The sequence below is a fragment of the Gobius niger genome (genome assembly GCF_951799975.1).
Source record: "Gobius niger genome assembly, chromosome: 11".
In the NCBI taxonomy this organism is placed as follows: domain Eukaryota; kingdom Metazoa; phylum Chordata; class Actinopteri; order Gobiiformes; family Gobiidae; genus Gobius; species Gobius niger.
The window spans coordinates 24,524,206-24,543,496 of NC_136862.1; the positions used below are offsets into that span (position 1 = coordinate 24,524,206).

Sequence of the window (19,291 nt, forward strand, 5' to 3'; positions counted from 1 at the left end):
GCTAAGCAAAGGTGAAGACCGTGTAGACTGAGCTAGGTATCGCGTTAGCAGCGGTCTGCAGAGTAAATCCATATTTGTGTGGATTTCTGTGACAAATACCCGCTGAATCATGACACAAAATAAACAGATCCGGTGTAAAGATTTCGCGTTGTACTTTAGATTTAAAAAAAACATAATTTTTTTTGCGATGTTCTGATTTACATCATGTGTTTGTTTCTGTAATGTTGGCTGTCTAGCTATGACGTTTACGGTTTGTTTTTGCCATTTTGTCAGACACACGTCCCAAGTTATTTCATTGTTATGGATGTCTTTGAAATTAGGTGCTGCTGTTTGACAACTCTCGGCACTTTTACTGTTACCAAAATACGACATGACAATTTGGCACTTTTTTTTTTATTTTTTTATTTTTATTTTTTTCAAATCGAAGAGTAGCCCATTTACATTATGTCTATCCTCGTTTAAATCGAATCAGAATTTCTTTAGTGATTTCTTACAAAATGAAAGAGTGATTGATTGATTGAAGGTTAAGTCACACATCGCCGTTTCACTGTGACTGGCAAAACTTTTCCTCTTGTTCAGCATAAACCGCACAATCCCATCCTGCGTTTGTTGTATCAAATTACAGCCAGTGCCGCCCGGAGCCCCGTCAGCTCTAAACCCTGCTAATTTGCTTGAAGAAAAGCTACTCTTTAGACGGAAAGCAACACGATAGCTGAAGCCTGCCGTGTCTAGCGTTTTTGGTCTTCGCGAAAAGGACAGCTGATGTGCTTTAGGAAGCCATTTTACACGCCACGGTGGGGGGAAGGGCCACTAAAGCCATCATAAGTCTGGAGTAGTTCAACACGTACAGAAATTGGGGAGGTGATGTTTGCAAAAATGTACCAGGAAACCCCCGTCGGACAAAAGAACAGCCCTGTTTGTTTACCTAGTTTGACACTTTGCTCTTCCAGGGGGTGCCAGGGTCGTGAACTTTATGGCAGGTAGTTGTAAAAGGCCACAGCTGCGATGAGCGGTGGTAGGCAGGGTTCAAAGATGCCTTCGAGATTGTTGCATTGGCCTCATAAGTTTTGCAGAGGTGGCCACAATAGATGCATATCTTGGATGAACTACATACAGACGACGTATTGTTGCAAGCTTAAGACATAATGGAGACAACTTACGATGCCTTTCTGTATGTAAACAAGGAAGCGACACGTCTGTTTTAATTGTTTTATTCTGTAACACTTAAGGTTAAATGAAAATAAAACAGAAATGTCAAAAGTCATGTCCTGAGAAGAACTTGTGTGTGCCTCACATGACTTTCCAATTTAAATTAGCTGTGGCATTGTGGCTGCCCACAAATGGCTCCTACGTTTTTAAAGAGCTCATCCGTCTTAGTAAGTTAGATTAGGGCTTTAAAAGCTGTATTTCTTCCGACTTGAGACTGTAGAGAGTTGTTTTTATGCAAACCCTTCTCAAAGACTGCACATTGGTAGGTTATTATTATCCTCACACTTTTAGTAGTGGGCCAAACAATCCATTTTAATTAGGTCAGCACAGAACTTGAAACTAAAAAAACTAATGGAATTCTATATCTGTTTGCCATATTTGCTAACGCTTTTGAATGTTGTGATATTTTAATAAACCATTTTTTCCAACACGTTTTATTAAATTGAAACGAAAGTCATAGACATAAGCTCCTTCAAATTGTGTCAAAGTACGGCGTGATATTGCGTCACTTAATGATCATTTTGTGACATACTGTGCAGTTCTAGTATTCAAGCACCTCTCTTTATTGCTTATAACAAATTGATAAACGATCTTGTTTTTAAGGATTAGGGATTTTTTTGTATCTTTGTTTTTTAAACTTTGAAGCCTTGACCTTTTTTCGCCTGAATTTATTGGTGTATTGTCCAGTCCGAGTAAACAGCGATGTGACAGATAGACATCTGTTGCCTCTCTTGCTTCTCTGATGTGAAACTTCTTTTGCTTCCTGTTTAGGTTTTTGTCGTGGTTTCAGTGCAACGGTTTCCTCTTTGGCCTCAGACAAGATGTTTTAATGGCTTGGTCCCTTTTCCTACAGAGGAGGAGTGGGCAGCGGGCAGCGAGTTTCTTTGGCTTCCACACAGTATAGAACAGTGTGGTTTTGCAAGCTGCATGTTTTGGAAGTGAGCCGTCCGTCCTGATGTTAAGTAATTGTACAAGAATGTCGGGCTGCGCTCCCAGTTCGAGGTAGCCCTTGTCTAAGTTCATTAAAAACTCAGTGATTCCCATAAAGTTACTGCTGTTATGATGTTTAAGTATCAGGCGTTGCTGTTTTTGCTAGCTTCTTGTTTTGCAACGAGTTTTACATCGGGCCATTAATCAAAGCAAGAATCGACTGAATTTAAGTCAATAAATGTAACCTCAAACAAACCCTCTTGGCAAAGAAACTGCTTACACCTCTATTATAATACAACATACCTTGTGCAGGGGTCTTCCAACAGGTGGCTATTTCTTCAGCAGAGCGGTGGCTGAGTGGCTAGCAGTGGCACTTGCTTCAAGGGCTGTGTAGTGGGTACTGTTAAAATTTAGGTGCTATTGGTATCAAAAGGAAGTTACATGGTTGTGTCAATTCAAATGAATTATACACATTTATTTTAAAGCAGAACTAAGTAACTCATGCCCCTAGAGGCCACAAGCGCCACTGCAGGTGTCGTAGCATGTTGCGGTTTTTTACTCATTATAATTGTCCGTGAGAGTAAATACTACACTGATAGAAAAGACAAAGGGAGAGAGGGATAATGTACTTTGTGCCACAACCCAATTACACAATGGAAATACTGTTTATGTGACGCCAGACCGCAGTTAGCTTTGCCCGTTAGCCTGTTAGCTTCTTCTTCGTGATTCCATTAGTGTGTATTGGTGGCTCCGACCCGGTACAGGAAAGCTGCAAGCATGGTTTCTGGACAGAGACACCGGAGGAGATGAAAGACCCCCAATCACCCCATTAACACTTGTATTACCCCCAGAGGGACTACGGAAAGGATTTATTAAGGTAAACACGTTACTTAGTACTGCTTTAATTAATAATAATTACATTTATATTTTAGTTTTCGTTTCAAAAATGTAATGTTACCCAGCCTTACTAGAAGGTCCCGAGTTTACACATTCTCCCTACGTCTGGGCTGGTTTCATGCGGGCACTCCTGTTTCCCCCATCAAACCAAAACATGCACAACAGATTCCTCTAACCAAGAGCTTAGCTCAAGATGCGCTGTGGTCACCCACTGGTCCAGACACGTTGCCCTGAGGCATCGGATGAAGGATGGGTGGACACATTTCCCTATTGGGACAGTAAAGTCGACAAAGAACAGGCAAAATATAAATAAAAATGGCGACACAGCTCTTGAACAAATTGCGTTTGAGTGAGCCATGTTACTATGCAGTTATGTATGAACTTGATGAGTTTGTATATCTGGATATAATACATTTGAAGCTGTACCTGTAGTTAAACAGCAAAACACTTCGAACTGTTTCAAGTTTCAGAGGGTTAAGGAAAATTGGCATTGTAGTTCATTTTTGAGATTATATGCATGCTTTTAAGATACAGTACCTTCACATGATGCATAGTGACTATCCATCAATTATATTATTTTTCCTCCTGGTGTTTTGATTTACAAGTTGAAAAGAATTTGAATGTTTCAACACAGGACAATATATAATGGGACAGACAGCTAGTTATTTTAGAAAGGGCTCGTTGCCAGTCTCTTGACTGCTGAACTTGAGTAATTATAGGTCGGGTCAACATAATGATTATCAGTGGATTTAAAATAATACCTCCCTGCACTACAATGACAGACAAAACCAGATAAGTGCATCAACAACAAAGACAATACTTGTATCCAGAATTCATGTGGCTTGCATTAGTTCCAAATGATTCACTATCTAAAGGATGTCATTTTCTTTAGGTGTCTCTGTTGCTAGTATTTAAAGTAACCCCATTCGTTGGATGCGTTTCTTCTGACTCATCCCCTGTAATGACGTCCGTTTGAAAGCAGCTTGATTTGCAGGGAAAGTTTGCCTGTCTGTGCTTTTCTATTTTGCCTCGTCTGTTGCTGTTGATCACGCAGCAGAAAACTATGACCCTGACCCGCTGCTGCATCTGTTCTGTGCCTTTGAAGACGTGGAGGTTTGAGCCTTGAGCTGTATCGTCGTGACATGGAGGAGGAGGAGGGTGAAGTTTGCTAAGTTTTAATACACCGCCGGGCTTACATAAAACACAGTCTGGCACAGTGGTTGCCATTTACTTAAGGCCAGTCTGAAAGTGCATAACTTATTGCAATTGAATCACAATTGTCCATCTGAAAATGCGCAATATGTTCTATTGCTCTTCTAAGTGGTGCAAATAATGTGTGCATTGACAAATTACTCTTACCAATATAGTTTTGCCAGATAAAGTACTCATATATCTCCGTATCCTGCATTTTGAGCAATCAAAATGACTTCATTCCACCGTTGTTTTCGTCAAAAGGATTTTTTTTTTCTAGAACCCTCTGACACATTATGACAATGGCAGTGCGGTAACAAGTACACAATATTTGGCAACAGATGAGAACAGTCTGACTCGGTCAATTGATTCACAATTTTTCACAATTAGTTTGTCAAATCACAAGGAGGTGACAGCTGTGGAATTGCAAAATCCTAAATGAATGAAGCTGAAAGAAGCTGTCCATATCAATAGTATTCCATTAAAAGAAAGACTATTTTTACTTTTATATAATTATCCGGTCATGGCAATTCAAATGATCTGCCACATAATTGTTCAGTTTTGTTTGTCCTGTACGCGGACTGCAAGTACTGCTGATGATTCACAGTCTGGTCCTTGTCCAAGAACGTGGTTGGTGCCAGTCTGTGTGAATCTGCCTGCGCTGGGAGTTTATTTCGAGGTTAAGTGTAATAGTTAGCAGGTAGCTATTTGTAGCGCCGCGGATCGTCAAATTTAGCCGCGGCTGTCCTCTGAGCTATCAGACATGTGGAAAAGTCCTATCGCAGCTCCAGCTTCCCCCACGCGGGATAATGTTTCACTAGTTTGTTATCACTTCCAACCTGCCGCTGTTATGAAATCGCTTGAGGTGGCTGCACTATTCATGACTGAGGGCTTACAGACTAAATATGCTTAAGATTTGAAGTTTGCAAATTAGTCATTTGCTTTTGACCCTTCAAGATGCAGTTTATAGATAAGTTATACCTTATAGGTGAATATAGAGAGCGCTTGTTGTTATTGAATTTTGCTGGATGTTGTTCAGACTGAGAGAGAGAGATAAATCTTGATTAGTTCATTTACGTATCTCCCGCAGCCCTTTACCCTTTAGGGTCAAAGGTGACTTTAGGCTATACAGGCAACTATGGGCCTTAGGCAATGGTTAGTAAAGGCTGTCATTCAGACTTTTTTTTACTAGGAAAAGTTAGATTTCCTGTAACTGATTGATTAATTTTTTTTTTCCATAAAGTTATTCTTTGAAGGCGCTATTGACCATTTTGAGGGAGCTCTAGGTGCTGGGGTATGTCGTTCAGTCGTAGCGAACTTTTTTTTTTTGCCATGAGCTCTTTCTGGTGATGTAGGGCCAAGTTCTACCCTTAAAAATGCCAAGCTATCTTCTTCTGAAAACGCACTTTTATACACATAACTTGGTTTAACTTGACATTTACGGACTCCCGCTCGGTGGAATTTCATCTGAACCAAATCAGTTTCTGCGTTAAAGATTGACGAGCACTGTTTGTGGCATTAGAGCTGCCGACTCAATAAAGTCTCGCCCATGTCTGGCAATAGGAGTGTAAATTGTCCAAGTTGCTCGGCCTAGTTTGGCTCAAAGTTTGAACAGGATCATGCAAACAGGAGTCTCTCTCTCGCTCTGTTGACAAACGCTGTGTGCATCGAGACCTTCTGAATCGCAGCCAACATCACCAGCGGCTGTGTGTCATGCTCCTTTAATAATCTCCAACTGAACATTGTGTTACACGGGGATGTTAAGGGCAGCACGTTTACGAGAAGGTGGACCCGCCAGGAAAGGCTGCGTTTTTTCCCAGTTGTTTTCTCAATCAATTTTCTATTTCAGGCCAATGCTAACAAGGCGATGTTTTTCTAAAGTCATTTGAGGGAAATTGTGTAAATAGTGTAAGAAACTACTATTATAATTCATCACACCTACAATAACAACATTTGCCTAACAAACAATCAGTTCAGAGTTGCACTTTGTCTATCGTTTGAATAAGGCACTGCGTAGCTCGCTTTACTGTTTATTGCTATTGTGTGCATTACAACTTGACAATGTTCTCAGGTATGTATATTTGCATAAAGACATTGTCAAACTAGAAAGGGCCGGCTCACTCAGTCAAAGAGGCAGGTGGTTGTCGAGAATTGGGAAGAGAAGACTTTGAACTTGCGAATAGTGCACCTTGAACTTAAAGGTGCACTATTATTCCTGCCGTTCTTTTAAAAGTATTTGAAATGCCAATACACCTTTTACTTCACTTGCTACATTTTATGTTGTAGTATTTTCCTGTTTAAAGCAGTACTAAGTCACTCATTCCCCTAGAGGCCATTAGCTCGACTTCAGGTGTTGTAGCATGTTTTTTTACTCATTAATTGTCCGTGGGAGTAAATATTACGCTGACAGAAAAGACAAAGGGAGAGAGGGATATTGTTCATCCAATTACACAATGGAGATGATTTTTTTCACTCAAACTTGCTGTAAATACTGTTTAAGTGGTGCTAGCCCGCAATTAGCTTTGGTTGTTAACCTGTTAGCTTCTTCTTTGTGATTCCATTAGTGTGTATTGCGCCTCCGACCTGTATGCAACAAAGTTGCAATTGTGGTTTTCTGGCCAGAGACACCGGGGGAGATGAAACACCCCCCAGTCATCCCATTAACACTTGTAGTACCCCCAGAGGGACTATGAAAAGAATTTGTTAAGGTAAACAAGTTGCTTAGTGCTGCTTTAAGTGAAGTGTGCTCCACAACCCATATTAGTCTTATATCAAATATTAGCTAATATGCTAGCTTTTTGTTCCTGTTAAATAGGGTAATAATTGTTAATTCTATAAAAGAAAGTCATATAAAATACATTAAGGATATTGAATATTTCATTGTAAATACTGAGGCTTCAAAAATAGAAGTCTTGTTAAGTTTAAGCTACTGCTAAAACTTAACATTTAGCTAGCTATATATCTATCTAATTTCATCTTTTCATCATGTGTTTTAACCAGAAGCCTCTCTGTGTAAATTGGTTTGATGCAGTCACTTATGCGTCTGGAAAAGTCAATTAATATGATTGATTAGTTTCTGAAAGTAAAGGAGTCACACAGCCCCGGGGCCTGATTGATAAATGCTCGAAGCCCTCCCCCGGACACGGATAAAGCTGACCTGCTGAGTGGAGGCATTCCTGGCTGTGAGCTCGTTCAAACGCTGCAGACCTCCACCACTGAATAGCCATAAGCAGTTGTTTAGAGAACATGCCAATCAAGGGACACTAAGCCCTGTTTTCATATGCTAATGGCGGCTAAGCTAAAGACACGCTGGGATATATAGAGGCCCCGCATTCCTTCAAAACATTCAAAATGCATCTTACTACAATCAGTGCATCTTTTTTTCCCCAGTTGTGTCGCCTACATTCCTCATACAAAATGTTGACTGATCGGCGAACATTGGCCCCGTTTATTTTCACTGCGAGATCAGGAGTAGGGCCTTGGTGGATGCCGTTAATCGCAATCGAATCAAAACCGGATTTTCAGCGGTTGCAGTTCAGTCTGCAAATATTAAAGGAGGGTTACTAGTTTTTACCATGTTACAATGTTGTTCGCTCATCATGAACGTATGTGGTGCTGTGTTTTTGACCCACTCGTTTCTAGAAAATGCTTTCCTCATCTCTCCATCTCTTGCTAAGCTTAATGCAAAGTAAAAAAACACTTGTCATAGTTGCACTGCAGCCACACGGAGCAGCATGAATTATTATTGTTTTCTTTTCTTTTCATTGAAACAGTTGCGGAGCGAAGGGGAGCAAGAGGATGGTGGAGTAGGAGGAGGGGCTTACGGTGAGATTGTGTGAAAATCAGAAAGTGAAACTGCTGGCTTTTTTTCTTTCAGCTGTTTTCGATTTAAAACAAAGTGTAAGATGGTGATGATCCTTTGTCCTTTTAAGCAATAACATTGTATAACCTGCTACATATTCTGAAACAAATCTGATGTTGTATATTATTTTTGCAAATCATTGTTTTCCCTCTAATGTTAATTTGATATGTTTACATTTGCACAGTGCACTAAGTCTTGCTTGTTTGCTCTTCACATCCCCAGCACCATACTAACCATTTCAGCAGTGCTATTAATGTGTTTGGTTCCCATCGCGTTGACCCATCCAGAAACCTGTTCGAATATAATGGAACCCCCAGCGTTGTTGACCTAATTATCAAATTGCCTTAATTGGCCCTCCTCGGCTTGTCCCCAGAGCCTGGCCGGGTTACTCTTTTGTCTGCGTGTGGTGAGCGTGAAGGTGCGAGAGAACATCTTTGTGGGTCACATCTTTGAACCAATTATTACCGTCAGTTTGTTCTGATTGGATCAATGCCACTTGTGGTCGGCACCTGGCGAAGCTGCGGTCATCTTATGTGGCACGTTGTCATTGTCTGCACGTGTTTTTGCTTGGTTTTGGCAGGAAGGCCCCAAAGATAATGAGAAAGAAATGTGTCATGAGATACAGTACACTTAGCTTGATCTCTGCGCTCTAGAGGATTGGGCTCAAACATTGTATTTTTTACATATTAGGAAGGAAGTAGGGCAGGTCAAACTTGCATTCTTGTAACATTTGATTACAACGCTATAGGGCAGTGACTAACATAATAGCAATGTTCCTTGTCGATCAGCATTTATACATTATATAGTTGTGTAGCATATAACAAAGAAATATAAAACTTTGTGTCTTGTTCCGATACCTCAAAGACATTTCTTTTTAGTGTTCCGTATTACAGCTTTTCAAATGTGTGTGCCACCTTGGAAGCTTGCTGCTTTACTCATCTGCTTCTATATAAGCCGTGCAGGTGAACTGTAGGGTATCCAAGTAAGTAATAGCTTCCATAATGTGTCCTTAAGTGGTTCCTTGAACTCCCATCTCCTCCTCGTCTTCAAATGACCTGACGGTGAGGGTGAGGCAAAAGCTGGTTTGTTCTGGTTTTGAGTGACTTGTGCAGTTGAGCCAGTAAATGTGTATCGGACACAGTCAAACACTATATGAGCCCTGTCATTAGGTATATGTACATGTCACTCCCTTCAGTGTGGAGTAGTCATTTAGGTAAGTCATAAAATGATGCTGGGACTGGATAGTGTTGCATGTCATTGTTGTGGAGATGAGTATCGGCGCTTCCGCTCCTCGGCGTAACCTGGTTGTTTTGTTAGAAAGACACAGATGCGATGATTAATGCGGGGACAAACTGTGCTCCGCTTTCACAGCCTCTTGCCTTTTCCGCTTGGATGACCGGCTGCATTTTCGAGTGTGATTTGCGAAGTTTGAAGAGACTGTTGCAGTTGATTTAACTGGTATACCACAAGTGAACCAGTAGTTTGTAATTACTTGGTAGCTGTTTCAGTTTCCGCCTCTCATAGTGCAAAAGTCCAAACTTTCAGTAAACACTGTGATGCTTTTGTTGCGTCTTTTTTGTGACTCATCCAGGCTGCTGAAAACATATTCCTAACATGTGTCATCATCACAGTGTCCACAGCTGACGGCAACCCGCGGTACTGCCCCTTTAAGAAGCGGCACCAGCGTTTCCCAGCTCTTCACCCTGCTGCTCCGGGCCACAGCGGGGGAAGGAGGGAGGGGCGGCCGTGTTGACGGAAAGCCGCGCTCTCATTGGCCTCTCCAGCCTCTGGGCGGTGATGTCACATGGCGGAGAGGCGCTGTGGTGTAAAATAACATGTCCTTTTATGGGGCAAGGCGGAGCGGCCCATGTCAGAGCGCAGGGGGGTTTGTCATAACACGCATTCAGTCCGGCCTTCTGAGAGTTTCTGGAAGAGTTCGAGATGTACTTTAATGATTCATGTGGAAAATTTGTTCACTCAATACACAATAGCCCGATAAAAAGCAATCTTTATAAAAAAAAAAAAAAGACTAGTAGGATAGTGATACATTAAAAGAACATGAATAAAAGAAGTGAAAAAACAAAAGAAGATGGGTACCACAAACAAACACAGATAAAGGCACGCCATTGTTTTTGCAGACCTACTGTGGGTTGACAACACACACTTCAGCAGTTCAGTCTCACTAACAGTTTTTAAAGCCCATTAACATTTCAACTCATAGAAACCGAGTTCCTAAGCATTTGGAAACACGGCCTTAATCACATCACTTCTTAAACATTTGCAAACTGAAACAATACCCTCCCCCCGTGCACCCGTTTTCGCCAGGTTTTGCATTCAAAAAGCCCACTCCGCTTGTGTTTCTCCCCCAGGCCTTTGCATCCCCCGCTCTCCGCCGACTTGGTACGTCCCAAGAACTTGCAGTCACCTCCCCTCCCTAAGTCAGATTTGTCAGTACTCCAAGGAAATACACTGTACCTTCGAATCAAGTGGGGCTGTTGCAATTCTTTTTCTCTTTTTTCAAAACTTGAATCATTTCAAGGGCTGTCACAAAACGTCCATTGTCAGAACGTGCGCCGGTATTTCACGCGGACTGTGATGACTGGGAAACTTGTCAATGCTTAAAAGATCATCTGAGAAACTACCTCCCTCCCTGCTTCAAATGTTTGAGTGGTTGAGGCCATGGCCTCTCAGTCAGGGTAAGTCACAGCTGGTTCAGTAATTCTACTTTACACATTATTTTGATAGCTTAGGGAACTTTGTTTTTAGTTAATCCTGGATGTTCTTGCTGACTTGACTTGGGTGCCATGTTTTCTGAGATAGCCATCAGACCGTCACATTTTTACTAGACGCTGACTGGTTGTGTTTGTAAAAGTCAGACCCAGATGAGATGATTAGTTTGGGGACACGGACTTTGGCCTTTTTTAGCAGAGGCTTGATAAAGGGGGTCAATAATTGGAGGCTACTTGGAAGACAGTTTCCTTGTCTTAATCAATCACTCAAAGATGTATCTAAATCTTATACATTTCCACTAAAGTCCAACATCTCACTACTAGCAGCTTAATGCAATGTTGGAAGAAAGAAACGTTTCATGCAGGATGAAATGTTTGGGTTAAGCAAGTTTGTAATTTTGGCGTTGGACACTAGTCTTTCCCTTATTCCAATTGCACAATGACTAGCATGACTAACCTTTGCTTGTAAGTTACAATTCCAGAGTAGAGAAAAGTTTGAACTGCCCCGCCAGCCCCCCCAGGCATCTGCAACCTACAGTATGGTTTTAGAGTTCCTAAGCTCTTTAGGTCAACTCTCTACTTTTTGGCTGAAGTCATGTTTTAAACATACATGCCCTGGTCTGTTCTGCTGTCAGGTCTTAGTCCTGTTTCGTCACGTCTTTGCTGGTGGGGAGAATGTAATATTTTAAAGAACTGAGTCTTTGGATGAAACAAAGACTCGTGCTTGCCTACTTGGATATTGTCATTTTAGGGGTCAGCTAGCACTTTACATGTTGCGTTTGAAGGCAGAGGAACGTTAGCATGTTGTGCTACAATGATAACAAACCTAGCCCACTGAGCTAACAAACATCTGTATAGCTGCAGGAGTCATTAGCTCAAGTGGATGGTCTTGTTTTGCCTTTGTTTTAATTGTGTAAACAGGGCAGCCCATGACTTCTCACTTATTAGTTAAAAAAAATGTGGATTCCAAGAAAATGGAAACACCTTGTTATATATTATGCCAGTTGTTACCAGACCTAATTGAGCCAACGTTTTATGAAACTTTGAATGCTTAAATAAACAAAAGTGTCTCGATTAGTGTAAAAGTACCACTAATAGCTGGTAAGTCCCCAAAGTCTGCATCTCTTTGAACAGAGTTTATCAAGTTATAACTCATCTTTGTGGCTAAATAATTGCAGTTGGTGACAAAACAACAAAAGAACCGGGCTTCCCAAATGGCAGTGATTTTCCAAGCGAAAAATCCCTGTTGGGTATTTAGCAGCTATAAACAGATCATAATAGTTACTACAACCGGGACATCCCATTCATGTTGCAACAGGAAATGCTTCTCTGAGTGGGGTATTAAAAGCTACAAATAAATAATAATAAAAAATGTTTCTACAAAAAAAACCACAACTACCACTGTTTTACTGTGTCATAATTTATATCTCTTGGAGTACAAAGTTTGCAGCGTCAGTGAAATCTTTGTTTTGGGGCACGTTGTTATCAGAAATGTTACATAATTGGCAAATAGGTTTCAGCAGAGCGTCTGTGTGGTGTAGTTTGCAACACAGTTTTATCTTGGACACCTTAAACTGCGTCTCAGGCCGATAAATGAGTTGCTAGTTTGGTAACACGCAAAAAAATTATCGTGTCTGTCAAGGAAGTGAAATTTCAAAACACATACATTTGGCGTTTGGATTGCAACTGTGTAAACTTATTGTATTGAGTTCTATACAGTAACAGTATAGTGTTGGAATTTTCCACAGACATGCTACGCAAAGAACACATTCAATTTTAGTGGTTTCTTTACTATTAAAGGGATATTTTAGGGTTTTTGACATGGGGCCTAAATTACTAGTTATCTTATAGAGTGTTGTTGATTTCTGGAGATATATATTTTTTAATTTCATGCAGTCCTTTAATTTGAAGAGTTTAGTGGTGCTAGGCTAGTGCCAGGCTAGTGCATGTCTATGGTAACTAGTAGCCTGCATTAAAAACAGTCCGACCCAAGCACAGTGCACCTGAGGCAAATCACTTACAACACCAGACTACCGATATAAATGTCTGTGTCGACTGAATCAGTTTTTCAATATAACAATTTTGCATTTAAAAGAACTTATATTTGAGTAGCATCAGCTTCCTGGTTGTAAGCTACACAGCGGCGGAGTGATCTGCTAGGTTACCGGATCTACAGTAGTTTGTTTACCTGCGGCCGGCATTACTACATGTGGAATTCACAACTTAGCTTTCTACAAATAAGACATGGCAACGTTTGGAGGACGACCCCATGATTTTGAAGAGGTTTTTAATGCATTCTACTAGTTACCATAGACATGCACTTGCCTAGCACTAGCCTAGCACCACTAAACTCTTCAAATATAAGGACTGCGTGAATTAAAAAAACATATCAACAACACTCTGGATAACTAGGAAATGAGGCCCTATGTCAAAAATCCTGAAATATCCCTTTAAGAACATTCAGAAGATGTCTATGAGCTGCATTTTTGAGGAATATATGGGTGCTTGATGTGTTACGCCAACTTGTTGTCATCCTAAAGCAGGGGTAGGCAAGTTTGCTTGGTGGAGGGCCGTTGCTTTTTTGTCTTGGTTTCACCACATTTTCGTCACGTTTTTGTTGGTCTTTTGTTTCTTAATTGTGACATTTTTGTTTCGTTTTCATCCTCGTTTTCGTTGCTATATTGACACTTTTTTCAAGTTTTTAGATTTGGGTAAAGCCAAACTGGAGAAAATCGGTACAGCAGGGTCTTAAGCCTTTGATATCTGATTTGTGTAAAGTTATTGCTTAAAATCATCTTGAGGGCCAGAGCTTCTATGCTGGAGGGCCGGATTTGGCCCTGGGGCCTGACCTTGCTCTGTCCTAAAGGTTTGTAGTTTTGAAACAATTGTTGATTTCAAGATATCTTCATGTGGTTTTCTTTATGTTCTTCCAAAATCTCCTGCAGTGTGACACATGAACATTGCTTCAATTGATTGAAAAAAATAAAACTATCAATAGAAATATAATTCTTAATATTAAAATCTAAGTTTGCAAACTTATGCAGTGGTTCAAATAACTTGCTTTGGTGTTGATATTTTTACAGCAGAGTATTCGAAAAGCCTTATTTAGATTAAAGATACAGAGCAGTGTGAGACTGAAGGACACACTGTCACGCCGCAAGACACTTAATAAGTTTAAGTGTTTTATATTGATTTGGCTAAACAGGTAGCTAGCCTTTCCCATTAGTTTCCCATTAGAATGTCCTTTACCAGTAACACGCGAGTCAATAGCTCAGCCTCACTAATGATCTTTCAGAGTGCGGTCGCGCTGTATACATGGTGTATCCTCTCATTCGACTAATAAAACCCACAAATTAAGTCGATTAGAGCTGAATGAACCAGAGCAGTGTTTACAATGGGCCTTATGCCTGAGGCGGCTGTTCACGTTGTGTCCATGTCACAAAAGTCTCTATAACTGCTGCGTTTGTGCACGTCACCGCTCATTTAGCTTCACATGGCATTCACTGACAACAGGGAAGTGTCCATGTTTACATAACTTCATTTCTCTCAAAGTTGTACTGTCTTTTTTGTTGAGGTATAATTTGAGATTTTCTTAATTTAGTTTAATTTTAGCTTTGTTTTTATCCAGATTCATTTTTTTTAGCTCTGTTTTAGCACAATTATGCAGGATTTTGTTTTAATACATGTTTTTGAACCAACTGTGTGGAAATGGTTTAGTAAAACAGTTTAGCGGTTTGCTCATATAGTGCAGCCCTAATCTGGAGTTGTTATTGAACATTTAAATAGCTTGTCACTAGTTTGAGTTGTGTGCCTCCAGGAAGGGCATTTGGCCTTTAAACAAAAAAAAAAAGAAGACATAAACGGTTACTATGCAAAGGAAGGAAATAGAGCAGCCAAAGCAGATTTAGTTTCAGAAGTGGTAAATCGTGATGATGCATAGTTTCAAACTCATTGCCTCGTGCTCCAGTTAAGCCGTTGATCTGACGCGTTAGAAGCTATATTTCTCCTGTACAAGTGGCCAAAATTATGCTGACGGAGAAAAGTCCTCACATTGTTGTCCTTTCTACATCAATGCTCTAATCATGTGTGAATGGTGAGTTCAAAGACATCGCAGCTGTTCTGACCTTGGCCGCTCTGTGAACCAAGGACAAAACCTGTAGATCGTATTTTTGCCAACGTGGTGTTGACATAGTAGACCCATTTAAATGTCTGAAGAAAAATAAAGTTTTTTTTTTTTTTTTAAAGCCACACTGTGTAACATTTCAAGTTAGATTCCAGTAAAGTCGCAAGCCCACTCATCGTAAAGGCACGTTTTTTGTGGTGTTTTTCACCCAATAAAGTCATGGTTAATGAGGCAAACGTATTTAAATCTATTTATTGGATGTAGTACTACGTAGTGTGGCTTTAATTACAAATGTAATTGAATTAGCCTTGAGTGAGTGAACGGTGTGAAGTGGTGTTTTGAGCCGAGCTGTGAAAGGCTAATTGGGTGATAATGGGAGAAAAAGGTGCGTAGCTAGTCATGTGTTGTTTAGACTCGAGGGGGCAGCCAGTGGGAGCTGCCTAATCGCCCTCTGTCAACACGCTCTCAGTCAGCGCTGATCTTGGCAGGAGTTACAACCAGAGGACACAGGTGACGCGCCGCGAGCTGCTTTTCATAAACACAGATTAAGAGAAAATAGTTTGGTATGTGTGCACTAACACGTGCATTGCAAATAAGCACAGCAGCTTAGAATTCCAATGTCACTCACTTAAAAAGCAACTTTCAGAATGAATAGGGAAACATGGTGTGTTTTTTTGAGTTGCACGATATTGATACAGTTTGTGATATGCGATACAGCTGTTTCAACCTTGATATGTTGCTCCATTCGATTGAAATATCTGTAAATTGTGTCAAAACTGGCTATATTGGGAAAAAAAAATACTTTTGCACATTTATAAAATGTGGTAGTAACACAGATCTTTTGCTCTGTCAGATGGAAGACTTTAGTGACTGTGATATAGTGTGGCTTCTTCAATACAGAGATTGCATCACCTAATGTTGCAATATTATACTTTTGCAATATATTGTGTAGCCCTAACTCGAAGCAATTTCATTACATTTCATGCTTTTGTTCTTCAAATACAGAAATATAAAATATTTTGCTTAAATTGATACAATCTTAATCATGTTTGCCATTGAACATGAAACTTTGATTAAAGCAGTACTAAGTAAGTGCCACTGCAGGTGTCGTAGCATGTTGTGTTTTTTTTTTTGTCATTAATTGTCCGTGAGAGTAAATACTACGCTGACAGAAAAGACAAAGAGAGAGAGGGATATTGTACATCCTATTGCACAATAGAGATGATTTTTTTCACTCAAACTTGGCCGTAACTACTGTTTGTGACGCTAGCCCGCAGTTAGCTTTGCCCGTTAGCCTGTTAACTTCTTCTTCATGATTCTATTAGTGTGTATTGGGGCCTCCGGGTCAGAGCAGGAAAAGCTGCCAGACACCAGGGGGTGTCTCTGGCCAGAGGGCGTACGGAAAGGATTTAATAAGGTAAACAAGTTACTTAGTACTGCTAGAAGGAAATGTAGTGAGTCAAAAGTTAAACTCTAAATTTACAAAGTATCCAAATATCCATGTACTCACAAAACGAAGCAACACAGTGCTGGTGGTTTAGCAAAAGTCAGATAAAACAGCAGGTACACAGTTGAGTATGGATATGACCTGGAGCGACACATAATCCTTACTATAAAGCAGGTGCAGAGAACAATGAAGAAAATGGTAAACAAGACCAATTCAGTTCGGAGCAATTTTGTTGATGAAAACTGGCCGCGTAAGTGCAGAACAAACATCCATTAGGCCTTTACAACATGTTAGTATTAGGGGAAGGCTATGTGAGGTAGAGCATGTTTCTGTTGTACATATTCTGGTCAGCCACAATAGCAAAACAGGAAGGAAACCTGACCACTGTGTCAGACTACAGATCTTCAAAACGGCCAAGTCTAAACACTGTACAGTGTTTTGGGACATATTGTACACGGCGTTTGGACTTTTTAGTGTCAGCGGAGACACAAGGGAATGTTGTCCCCTGTTTTATAATGCAGGTTTTACTAGAAGATAAAGATAATTTTATGTAACTTGGCTGAAGTAGGCCACAGGTTGAGAACGCTGGTAAATCGTGGCCCTAAAAAGCATTGTACCAGCAAAATTATATGAAAAATTAGCTGTTATCCATTAAATTTACTCATAACATTGTAATTTGTAGTTATTGTGACTCATTATTAGGGAGTGTAAGTACAAATGGTAATGATATTCTTCATCTGGAATACAAGGCAAGTGTTTTGGTCTCAGGGGTCACTGGTGAACCGAGTATGGACAAGAATGGCCAATGATTTAGCATAATTCCATTTTACCGTATAGAGAACCACTTGCGGTGCTGACTTGCGATGTACTAATACTTTTAATAATTCCCAGAGAACGCGGGCAGATTTACACACAATAGAAGTGCTTGAGTTGTTTCGCTCTCAGCAGATTTTCCCTGGCCATCTGCAGCAGATTATTTGCTCCGAACGGCCACTGCTGTGTCTAGACCAGGCCTGGCTAAGCTTATTACAGGCTACTTTCTCCACAGGTCATCCCTATAAAGCCTATGTTTATGATGTATGGACGCCAGTGTCCTGTCTCTCAAGTTTTTTAGCTTTTAAATCCGGCCAGGAAGTGAAGTGACTTGGCTTGTTGTTTTGCTATGGTGAGAAAGATTAAAAGTGCGATGCTGTGGATGAAGCTTGATTCCCTTGAACGGAGAGGTCACTAAACGGTCAAGGACAAATGGATTAGAATTAGTAGTTTGACTCTGCAGCATTGTCGAGATTAAAATATGAAATGGACATTACTAGCTTTCAACCACTTTTATATAGCGATTTATATGGTGATTGTGTTGTTTTTAGCGCCATGCTTAGGAATGCTAGTGGCTTCATGAATTTAATTCTAGTTTTTAAACACCAGCCCCTGAAGTCATGTTTATGCTGCTGTGTAGTATGCTAATTATATCTACAGCGGTATTACAATTTACACCGGTGCCAAAAAAATTACACTGGTATAACCCTGTACGATATGGTATGAAGTTACAAAATCAACACTAACAAGAACAAGTTTGAAGAAAATAGCTTAACAAAGATGCTAGTTAAGATTAGGGTGTTTTTTTTAAAGGCTGATGCCAATTTTGGGGGATTTTTATTGGCCGATGCAGAGATGCTCAGCGATATTTTTGACTGATATTTTTGGCAGATTTTTCCAAATATCTGGTCTGTAATCCTGTAAAAACAAACATACTTGGCCACTCCAGCAGTGGCCGATTTTATTTTATTGCTTTAGGTGTTTCGATCAGTTTCTGTCCCAGCGTTGATTAACTGCCGTTAGCATTAGCATGCTGCCGATGGCATTAGCATACTGTTGTTAGCCGCAACATTTTGCACAGCGATCAAAAATACAATTGCGGAGGTTAAAACTAACTGTGATTAAATTCTCCAGGTTCTGGGCTTCAGAATGACATTCAGCTTGTACATATTGATGGAGACTTGGTGAAACTTGTATTCAACAAACCTGTAACTTTCGCTCTTTCCAATGCAAAAACGCTAGATCAGCCGATAGCTGCTCTTGTAAAATCCCCAAACATATCGGCAGATATATCGGTTGACCTCTAGTTAAGATGATTTCATATTAAATACAAACTAGAATGTAGAAATGGAACTGCACAATGGCGGAGTTGCTTTTTGCAGCACATTCACAAATAGTACACATACATGAACTAGATCTTCTAAACAGTAACCTACTTATTTCACTGATACTATTTGTTTGTTTGTGTGTGTTCTTTTTAGCAACATGAACCGTGAGGATCGGAATGTGCTCCGAATGAAAGAACGTGAAAGGAGAAATCAAGAAATCCAGCAGGGCGGAGGAGAGGCCTTCCCCGCCAACTCCCCTCTCTTTCCCGAACCATACAAAGTGGTAGGTTTCCACCTTGCTTTAACATCTTTATGACGCGCGATGGATGAGTCACTTCTGTAGAACTGTGACTCTGTCAGGAAGTGAGAGCTGCACCTGAGCGTATTGATCAGGCCAGCCTTTGGATTTACACAGACTTGGAAAGATTTTCGTAATGCATTTGGAAATTGGGAATCATTTTGGTAAATTTGGGCCGATTGTTTTTGACTTGAGCAGTGAGATGCACCTCTCCTGTATATCAGACTGTTAATATTTGCTTTTATAGTATGGTCTTTGTTTTACATTCATTCTTGCTCAAAGCAGTCCATTGTGACCAATTTTCTTCATGTATCGAAATCTTCACACTTCATTTTATCCAAATTGGTTACAAACAAAGAAGCAAGGGTAAGATTTTATTAATAAAAGTATCCCCGAAGTGCAAGCCAATACCGGTGCCTTGTTGATTTTATAAGCCGCGTCTTTTATTTTATAATCTTTTATCG

At 40.3% G+C, this 19,291-nt stretch overlaps 1 protein-coding gene across 4 annotated transcripts in view; it reads left to right on the forward strand.

The window, feature by feature from the left end:
- Positions 1-19,291, forward strand: part of aff4 (AF4/FMR2 family, member 4) — a 35,222-nt gene that overhangs the window by 442 nt on the left and 15,489 nt on the right. Inside the window, exons 2-3 of one of the 4 annotated variants that reach the window (XM_079566258.1) lie at positions 8,001-8,052; positions 18,683-18,812. In XM_079566258.1, the coding sequence (XP_079422384.1) occupies positions 18,687-18,812 (126 nt within the window). In that variant the 5' untranslated portion in view covers positions 8,001-8,052; positions 18,683-18,686. Of the gene's footprint in view, positions 1-8,000; positions 8,053-10,359; positions 10,786-18,682; positions 18,813-19,291 lie in introns of those variants that run through there. The other 3 variants (XM_079566255.1, XM_079566256.1, XM_079566257.1) reach the window with 3 other exon arrangements.